At 40.2% G+C, this 10,475-nt stretch overlaps 1 protein-coding gene across 1 annotated transcript; it reads right to left on the reverse strand.

Moving 5' to 3' along the window:
• Positions 1–2,914: 2,914 nt before the first annotated feature.
• Positions 2,915–8,936, reverse strand: LOC119340057 (abscisic acid receptor PYL3-like). The gene is made up of 3 exons (XM_037611968.1): positions 8,700–8,936; positions 4,526–4,741; positions 2,915–3,332 (listed from the first exon to the last, which is right to left on the reverse strand). The coding sequence occupies exons 1-3, from the start codon at positions 8,871–8,873 to the stop codon at positions 3,135–3,137; spliced, it is 588 nt and encodes a 195-aa protein (XP_037467865.1). The 5' UTR covers positions 8,874–8,936; the 3' UTR covers positions 2,915–3,134.
• Between the last annotated feature and the right edge of the window lie 1,539 nt (positions 8,937–10,475).

The following is a 10,475-nucleotide window of genomic DNA, read 5'->3' on the forward strand; positions in this document are numbered from 1 at the left end:
ATGCAGGGGAGCGGTAGTAGGGACGGCAGTAGGGCGCGGTAGTACTGCTTATCAGCGGTAGTACCGCTCCTATGTCCGCTCCAACTGCCGCTCAGCTCGCTGCCCTCCCCTGTTTTCCAGCAGATGTAGGAAGCGGCAGTACCGCCTATCGGCGGTAGTACCGCCCTCAGGGCGGTATTACCGCCCTAGTGCGTGTACTTCTTCTCCCTCAGCCCTGGTTGCCCTATGCCTACTTTCCATAGCGGTAGTACCGCTGTGGCAGCGGTACTACCGCTCCAGGAATGGTAGTACTGCCCAGATGCGGGCTGCGGGCTGCATAACGGTTGGATGTGTCCCCCCCCCCCACTATATAAAGGGGTCTTCTTCTCCAAGAAGACTCACCTCTTCCATCCCCAAACTCCATTTTTGCTCCAAGCTTCATTTTTGCCTGATCTCTCTCCCTAGCCAATCAAACTTGTTGATTCTCTAGGGGTTGGTTGAGAAGGCCCCGATCTACACTTCCACCAAGAGAAATCTGATTCCCCCCACTAATACCTTGCGGATCTTGTTACTCTTGGGTGTTTGAGCACCCTAGACGGTTGAGTTCACCGCGGAGCCATATTCCATTGTGGTGAAGCTTCGTGGTGTTGTTGGGAGCCTCCAATTAAGTTGTGGAGATTGCCCCAACCTTGTTTGTAAAGGTTCGGTCGCCGCCTCCAAGGGCACCAATAGTGGAATCACGGCATCTCGCATTGTGTGAGGGCGTGAGGAGAATACGGTGGCCCTAGTGGCTTCTTGGGGAGCATTGTGCCTCCACACCGCTCCAACGGAGACGTACTTCCCCTCAAAGGGAAGGAACTTCGGTAACACATCCTCGTCTTCACCGGCTCCACTCTTGGTTATCTCGTACCTTTACTTGTGCAAGCTTATATTGTGTTGCATCTCTTGCTTGCTTGTGTGCTTGTTGTTGTTGCATCATATAGGTTTCTCACCTAGTTGCATATCTAGACAACCTACTTTGATGCAAAGTTTAAATTGGTAAAGAAAAGCTAAAATTTGTTAGTTGCCTATTCACCCCCCCCCCCACCTCTAGTCAACTATATCGATCCTTTCATTGGGGCACCTGGAGAATCCAGTGTTTGTCTGTTAGGGAAATACGGAGTACTTGTGTGATTTTTCCTCGGTTCGCCACGCAGGCTCAAAGGGATCATATGATATTTCATGCCTAGAAACTTCGGTGTGCAGCCACAAGCCATTATGGGCTCTGCCATAGCTGAGTAAGTTGTATGAGCTCTCAAAGAGGTGGACTAGCATATGTATGGGAAAGTAGGTGTACCGGTTTGCCCGGAGTAGAGAGTTAATGCTTTAGAAAGACTATGTCTCGATCTTCTGATCATGGATGCGGTCGAGTCTTGTGGGAAAAAGTGCTTCTTGAATTTTTCCCTTGAGCTTACTCATAAAAGACTCAAATTCATTTACTTCCTCATTAGACCCCTCACTTTCATCAATGCAATCCGTCAAGGAGGGATTAGTAATGATGGTGGTTTTGATGTTGGGGGTTACCTTGTTGGTGGCTTTAGCCATGAGGCACCTGGCGGTGATGTTCTCGTTGGGTGAGTCGAAGAGAGACACCCGTGGAGTTGTGGCAATGGCAACGGAGGCCATGGCCATGGCTTCACTATCTTCATCATCATCATCATCCTCATGATATTCTTCTTGTGCCACCAACCCTTTAGTTTGAGTCTTCTTGGTGAAGTTGTTCTTGTTGGGGAAGGACTTGGCTTTGTCTTTTCGGATGAGCTTGCCACCATTGTCTTTCCTCTTCTCGTAAGGGCACTCCGCCACAAAATGGCTCACATTGCCACAATTGTAGCATGTTTAGCCGTGTCCCCGGTTATGGACATCTTGAGTATCTAGAATTGGATATGATTGTTGATCTTATCACTCTTTAATTAATTTGAATTAGGTTTAATGATGATACTTGTTTAATTGGGATTTGAGTTGGAGGAACCTTCTCAAATATTGGTACAACTTGGGAGTAGTTTAAATAAATTTATTCCTTTGATGTAGGGAAAAACTAGCTTTATGCAAAAACATAAACTTAGAGCCTCCACCAGCCAAATATTGCATATAGATATAGTTCTTGCATTCATTGCTTTACAGTGTAACTCTGCCAGCATATTCAATGTGCTGACCTACATGGCTGCAATGTCTCATGTTGCAGACTTCTCAGACGACGAATAAGGTGCGATAGGTCGTTGTCCTACACTCAGCTATGCCATTGGAGTTGATGGACTCATTTACCTTCGAAGCTTCCGCGGTTATTTAGTTTAGATGGCCTTCAGCCATGATATTTTTGTGTAATCATACTCTTTACGAGGACTCGATGTAATAAGTGTGTGACTGAACTCTGTTATAATTCCTCGAGTACTGTGTGTGTCAGCATTATCGATCTAGGGATGACACTTAAGCAGAGAGACTTCGGTCCATTGGGATCGTGGTCGCTACAAATGTTGTTGAAAAGTAATCGGATATATTTGGTACATTTTTCTTATGTTTGATACTGAAAAGTTCCAACATATTTTTACAGCCACACTAATGAAGTATCAACTCGAATGAATATGAAAATACTAATCAAATAGAAGAATTTATAAACACTAATGATGTATGATACCAAGTGTGCCATAAGTATTGTAGCATATTAATCCTATTAATGTGTGTGTGTGTGTGAGGGCGCACTTTAGTTTCTTACATAAAATCATTTTTGATTCATAAAATATTTTCAATGATAAAAATAAAAAATATATAGACCCACACCCATTGGTCGTGACATTTCCATTCATGATGCCCAACAAATGGATAATTTTGTGAATTTAACAAGCAAACTAGAAAGAAGAGAGCAACGATCTTTGATTAACTTTATTTTCTCACGAAATGGTAGAAGAGGCTTTATTCATATTCTTCAACAACAAAAAATCCTGATAAACATGCCCATGAAGGCGCCAAACACGATAGACAATATTCCACATACATTGTACGAATTAATTTATAACAATATCCAACGATGAAAGGTAGGGCGCTCGATCAATTTGATAGAGAAGTTTCATGGGTGGTGCAAGCTAATTGATTGGTCGTGACCAACCAATAAGGGACCATTAGTTTAGTGCACGGTTGCGTCTCTCTGACACATCAGCAAGCAGATTGTGGTTAATCTTGATAAAGTTCCCAACAAGGTAAAAGATCTCGTTTTCAGTGTTCTCCTCTGGGATGTCGACCACAAATGACTCAATTACCAGTGCTCCCGGATGACCACCAATAACCTCATGGTGGACCGTCAAAATAGATGAATAGTTCTAGATAAATAAAAATAAGACCAAATTTTAGTATGCCTAGAAAAATAATCTCATAATAATTAACCTCAAGTGTGATCCAACTACTAATATGTGATTGATACTTCATAAGATATCCGTCAAAATAGATGAATAGTTCTAGATAAATAAAAATAAGACAGAATTTTAGTATGCCTAGAAAAATAATCTCGTAATAATTAACCTCAAGTGTGATCCAACTACTAATATGTGATTGATACTTCATAATATATAAGTGTCCAAATATATATATATTAAAGTGCATTACCATTATTATATATGTATATATATGTGGTCTGAGTAGGTTTGGGCGTGGAAGTGTTATATGATCTACTAACTTAGCTAGCTTTTGTTACTAACCATTAATCTGAATGTTCTAAAGCAATGTTTTTCTAAAAGTTTCCATGTATAAAATCTAAAGACAACAAATGAAAATTATCGATGTAACAATATTTTACGGAACATTATTGTAAACATACACTAGTAAAACAAACTAATTGGATTTGTATATCATTGACTTCTAATGAGAAATGATATTATTTCCTTGATTGAGATGTATTGGATGCTAACTTACAAAGAATGTGTGTTTATCTATAGGGTTTAATTATGAATATTTATAAATATATTTGTACATTTGGTATCATTTTTACTGTTATATGGAATATTTCGTATTAAGTACATCAGTTATACATTTCTCACCACATGGAGTGGAGCTAGCTAGTCTCTCATTTATAACTTTCAATGATACAATTTGGTATATTGTACCAAGAACTTTCTAAATATATGGTCATGCATGAGTTGGAAGTTCAGGGCTTGGTTTAATTTTAATTATTCTATGGGTTTGTGCTCACTTGTGTTAGGCATTTCTTGTGTCTAGATTAATTAATTATTTCCAAGAAATTTTTGTCAAAACAATGCCCAATTATTAGGTTTAAATATCTTTCATTCTACTATAACATGTGATTTAAAACTACAATAACAACAGGTATTGATAAATCTCTCTTTGTTTTGCAATCTCGTCGTCTTGCATCTTAGCATCTGAATATTAGTAAGTTTGTGGGGTCCAGGTTGTCAAAAAAATTGACAGGTGACGATACATACTACTCAGTAGATCAGCCACTGTATAATAGAATGTAAAAATTAAACAAACATTGGAGGCTCAAAACGTAATTACATACCTTTAGCGGATGATCACCATCAATAAACTTGACACTGAGGATGTGCTCATTATCATCGAGCAGCTCCAACCTCTCGGTGCTCCATGTACCAGGCAACCCACTTTTGATAGTGACCTCTCTAACACATCCTGGCTCAATGTTCCCTTGCATCACACACTTCTCCACAAAAGGCTTGAAAACTTGTGGCTCGTCAAACCTCCTCACAAGTGACCAAACCTAACATGTAGTGAACAGCAAAAGGACATGAATTAATTGAATCGATATTAGTAAGCACCATATTATGTATGATTTGACACAATGTGTACAATTAAGGTATTATGTTAAATGTTATTTCATATGCATTAGCAACACAATCATACACATAAAATGTTGCATGTTCTCATCACTTCTCAATCACTTTACTGTGATAAATGTGAAACTAAAATATAATATTTTATTGAATATTACTAACAGGTTAAAACATTTATTTTGCTAAACTCCTATGTATTTTAGATTGTTTTTTTAGACTAAAAGGTAACCATTGTTACATGAGAGAACTATGTTAATAAGAGTGGATGTTATATACTGAAAAATAATGGCTCTATTGTTGATATTTTATCAAGTCAAGACAATTACTCCCTCTGTCCCGTAATGTAGTGTCAAAAAACGTCTTACATTATGGGACGGAGTGAGTATATGATAAAAAAATCATGTGAGAAGTTGCCAATCCAAAAGGGAGTGCAACGTCATTTTGCTACGATAATAATTATGGTCACACTAGTTTATTGCTAAACCTCACTAATTATAAATAATATGCATTACGATGTAAATAAGACTATTAAATTACAAGTATTGTGAATGGATGCCGCAAATGTGTACTAATCAAAACAAACGGGGAAATTGTCTTAAAAGCTTCATACAATTTTAGTTTATGTAACCATAGTAGTAGAGATTATTATCAATTTATTTGTCAAATGAGCCATGGGTTCATGTCATCATGGTAAAAGTTGCAATAATATGCATCTACTCTAAATATGTAAAGCGTTAATGCAATTTAGAGGCTAGTATACAAAAGTTCATTGCCATTTGAAAATTTGTATTCCCTGTTTGTTCAAGCTATCACGAGCTCAAAATTATACAAAATAATGTGGGCCAATCACCAAGAGGTAATATTCTCAAACTGTCCAAAAATTCACTCAACTAACAACCAAACCACACAAAAAGTATTTTCAAACCCACACAAAATGTTTTCTGAAACCCCACTCCGCAATCAAAACAAAGAACGCCTAAAAATGAATGGGCACATGTGGCTAGGAGAGAAACTATACACCGTGACATTGGTGGAAATAAAACTCAGAACCCGGGAGCTCGATGAGTGCTTGAGAACTCGGATGGAGCTAGAGTGTTTCCTTGTTGTGTGGGTGGCACGAATGTTCCCTTATTCCATGGTGTGCATCCTCATTGGTTTGACACCATATTGTTCTAACAATAACTAGATTTTTGTGAATAAAAGTAACTAGCTTTGTACAACTATTGGCTTGGTAGCAAGAGCATTACCTATTATGTGGGTGGCTATTGGTGTTTTCTTACTCCAACATGTATGGGAGGTAAACCTGGGCAAACGTCGGGCCGGGCCAGGTTTCGGGCCGGGCTTGTAAAAGCCCGACCTTCATTTCTCAAGCCCGAGCCCGGCCCGAAGCCCAAAATACTCCCTGATTTCAAGCCCGAGCCCGGCCCGAAATCAAGCCTGAAGCCCGACCCGAGCGCTGTTTTTTAGTACGTGTACGTGCAAGCCCGGCCCGAAAAATAGAAAAAGAGAAGCCCGAGCCCGGCCCGAACTACCTTTCGGGCTGCAAAACAAAGCCCAAGCCTGGCCCGAGTGTCAAGCCCGGCCCGGCCCGGCCCTGGTTTTTCGGGCCGGGCTCGGGCCGGGTCGTTGGGCCGGGCTGCCCATGCCCGGGTTTAATGGGAGGGGTTGTCACTTTACGACAACCATTTTTTGGTATATTTTTTCCATAGAGACAATATTATGGTAACTTGAGTGTTCCCTTAGAGAATGTACAATGGTTGATAATGTGCTCTGCTTTTATATAGTACACTCAGTTAGAGAAGCCAAACAAGCATATTATATGATAGATAATACATCTCGTAGAGTGTAGGCAAGTATCTTACCTTATTAAGAGGTGATTTTTGAGCTAACAGAAACATCTCTTTTTTGTTTCTCTCTCTTTCACCTCACCAATTATCCTTTGAGTCGTTGCTAAGATAGCATAATTGTACATGCCCTTACTCCATCGGTGGCTATAGAGTTTCCTTATTTCATGGCATGTTCATGCCACCACTAGTTCATGGTGGCTCCTTTCTAGCAATAATTATTTTTGTATCATTGTTGTCTTGTTGCTAGAGTGTTTCATTATTTAGTGAAGTGTGTGATGTCTACATTAGTCCGTCGCACCTTTTCTCTACCAATATGTTTATTTCTGTATAAGCTAGAGTGTCCGTGGGTGGCTAAAGTTTGTATATTGTGTTGTGTACCAGTTGGTAAGCCTTCATCAATTTGTTGTGAGGTTGTTTTCTGCATGCACATATTATCTGGCTGCCTACGGTATTTCCTTATTTTATGGTATGTAATGTTTTTTATTATCTATCATATACCATAGCACTATCAATTTTCCACATACGCTACTACTCACTCTGGTTGTGCAAGATATCAACCCTCTTAGCTAAGGATGAGACGCTGAAATTGTAAACCAAAACAGAAACCCTAAAAAATGAAATTAATTCATTCCTTTTTGGGGGGTGCCTAAATCACATGTGGAAAATCAAAAAAAAAAATCAGAGTAACTTCATTCCATGGTCCAGGTTTTTAATGTCATGGTATGTGCCACGCCACCGTCAGTTTGCCGCTACCCTTTTCTGCAATAACTATTTTTCTACTACTATTGTCTTATTGTTATAGTGTTTCATTATTGAGTGGTGTATGATGTGCTTGCGTTGGTTTGTCACACTTATTCTCTATCAATACTTTTGTTGTCTAAGCTAGAGCATTTCCTTACTACATGAGTGACTAAAGAATTTTCTTATCTTGTGGCACATGCCAGTTGGCAAGACATCGTCAATTTGTCGTAATATTCTTTGTGTGCATCTATTTATCTTGGTAGCGTTCCTTTATTGTGTTGTGTGTAACGTTCCTGATTATGGTGTGTATACCACAACACTGCACTCCAACTCATCCCCTTGATCATGCATGATTTCGGCCCTCTTAGCTATGGATGAGCATAAAAACTCTAAACCAAACCCAATAAAAGGTTAGTTCATTTTTATTTTGGTGCCTAAATTGTGTGTGAACAATGAAAATGATCCGGGTTAATGAAATGGACCAAATACATCCCAATTTCCAACCCTTGCCATATACCCTATAATTAAGCAACAAATAAAACCTACATAATTGACCACATGTGCCACGCGAGCCCCCACCACATCCTTGTCTGGCATGAAGCGGTAGACAATGTGTTGGTTGCTGGCAAACTCGTCAGACGTGTGCCACTTTGCCTACTCCTAAAGGCCTCCGTGTACAAGTTTATCATCCTTGCTAACCCCTCCCCCCACCCCCACAGTCGTGGCCCGCATTTGTCCAACACCATGGCGATCTTGACCTAAGTTGTTGACCTCATCTCCCTTCCCATGGAGCATGGTAGTCGACCTTCCATTGCATGATGCGCACCATATGCATCTTCATCCCCCCGAGAATCCCCCATGACCTTTGTTTTCTTCTTTCTTAAATCTAATGGTTCACTCCATCTAGAGGGGACAACGGAATAGATCACTCCAACTAAAAAATAATCAGTCACTTTTGTCTAACTTAGGGATCGACTAAATCATCGATTCCTAAAATTTCTGAGTTAATTAGGTCAACACTCTTAGAAAATAAAATTATGTACAAACAGGAAATTTGAATGGAGAAAATAAAACAAAAATGACCACAAACCCCTACTCGCCCTATATAGGTCACATGATTGGACTCAAAGTGCATCTGCATGTGGATTAATATATTTCTTAGACTTCAATGCAAATCAAATCAAAATCACAAACAGGTAACTATACCAATAACTTTTTGGTGACAAATTTGGTTTTAGATGGCATACAACGCATCAAGAACGGTGCATAAATAAAGAGGTAGGCATGTGTTTCTTACGGTTTGGAGGGGCGCCTTGATGTGCTTGGCGATGAAGGAGGTGCACTGGTTGGCGCCTGGCTCGTGCTGGTGGAACTGTCGCACGTACTCCATCTCCTCCGGGCGGAGCACAGTGTGCTCGTCCCATGGCCTCCAGATCTCGTCTGCGCCCACACCGCTGCTTCCTCCATCCATCTTCACTCTCGCTCCTGCGTACACTACTCTTGACTAGGGGGTTGAAGATGGGCTAGAAACTGTGCCCTTATAACAAGGAGGTGGTGTGTTGCCGTGTAAATGCTTGATGTCCGTTACTACTACTTTTTTTAGGCGAGTCCTTTATATTTGTTTTTTCTAGACATTGTTTGCTTTTAGATTACTCACCACATATGCCATGTGGTCACGAGTCCGTTACTGCTACCAAATATCAGTAGCGACGCACTCGTGAAGGTTTGCCTTTTAATTGTGTGTAAGCAAGCCCTGATTATCTTCTTTTTTTCTTTTAAGACAAAAGAGACTGGTTAGCTCTTTTTAGGCAATCTCCTAAAGCTTTATTAAGTTTTTTTAGGGATTAAAGCTTTATTAAGTCCTCAGATGTTTCACAGAGACGGAAAGAAATTTTACGTGTTTGTCTAACCAAGCATGACGACAGCCAACCCCAAGGCAAAAGAGGTTGATTAGCTAATGTGCTTTCTCAGCCCACCATCCTGGGCTACGAGAAAGGCCATGGCAGCATGATGCGGTGAGGAAAACGAAGCCGGGGTGAGGCATCCTCCTTAACCGGCATGCTTGCTTTCAGGCCAAACCCTATTTGGTGCCTTCTGCGCCCGATATAGCGTTAATGGTACAGGGCGCACGCCCCCTTGTCCACGCTGGGCCGGCCGAACAGCGATCGCTTGGTTCAACCTTCGCTAAACCTAACCAACCGGCCACCTATGCTTCACGCGTTTAGTTACAGGTGTTTCCTTCTTTTCTTCTTTCCTTTTTTAGTGGAATGGTTTTGTTATTTTTTTTATTCATTTCCATTTTACCTTTTTAAGCTTTTTTTATAATACATGAATTTTCGTTTCAAATTTGCGAACTGTATTCTAATTTGATGAACTTTGTTTTCAAACTCAATGAACTTTTTTCAATTCGGTGAACTTTTCTAACATCCGATGAACTTTTTTTCAAACCCGATGAACTTTTTCAAATTCGATGAACTTTTATCAATGATGAATTTATTTTTGAAATTCGATGAACTTTTTTTCAAACGCGATGAACTTTTGTCCATATTCGATGAACTTTTTCCATATTCGACGATCTTTTTTTTAATTCCATGAACATTTTTTCAAATTCGATGAAGTTTTTTCAAAGTTCAACGAACGGTTTTTCAAATTCGATGAACTTTTTTCCATTTTTGATGAACTTTTTTGAAAATTGATGAACTCATTTTCAAATTCAATGATTTTTTTTCCAAATTCGATGAACTTTTTGTATAATTCGATGAACTGTTTTCGAAATCGATGAACTTTTTCCTAACAACAAGAATACATACTGCAGCCAACTGGTTGTTTTTTTTCTAAGAAAAATGAGTATGTACTGTAGCGATTTAGCGATAAAAAAACAATCAAGCGGGAGCGAGCTAGCAATTGAGTGAGCGAAGGCGCCAGCGAGCAAGCTGGCGAGGCGCGCTGGGCTCCGGCCCATGATTTGACCTGCGGGCGCCACTATCGCGTGTTGGCGCTGAAGGCGCTCGTGAGGAGCTCTCCAGGGATCCTATACGGCGCGTACCGCGCCCGCCAACGCCGTGGCGCGTAC

This window comes from Triticum dicoccoides, chromosome 7B (assembly GCF_002162155.2).
Source record: "Triticum dicoccoides isolate Atlit2015 ecotype Zavitan chromosome 7B, WEW_v2.0, whole genome shotgun sequence".
Taxonomy (NCBI): domain Eukaryota; kingdom Viridiplantae; phylum Streptophyta; class Magnoliopsida; order Poales; family Poaceae; genus Triticum; species Triticum dicoccoides.

Bases quoted from the DNA above. Each gene is read 5' to 3' on its own strand.
- LOC119340057 (XM_037611968.1), bottom strand. From the start codon at position 8,873: ATGGATGGAGGAAGCAGCGGTGTGGGCGCAGACGAGATCTGGAGGCCA. The intron at 4,742-8,699 runs GTAAGAAACACA...ACTACATGTTAG, and splicing joins TCAAGGCGCCCCTCCAAACC to GTTTGGTCACTTGTGAGGAG. The intron at 3,333-4,525 runs GTATGTAATTAC...TTATTTATCTAG, and splicing joins ATGGTGATCATCCGCTAAAG to AACTATTCATCTATTTTGAC.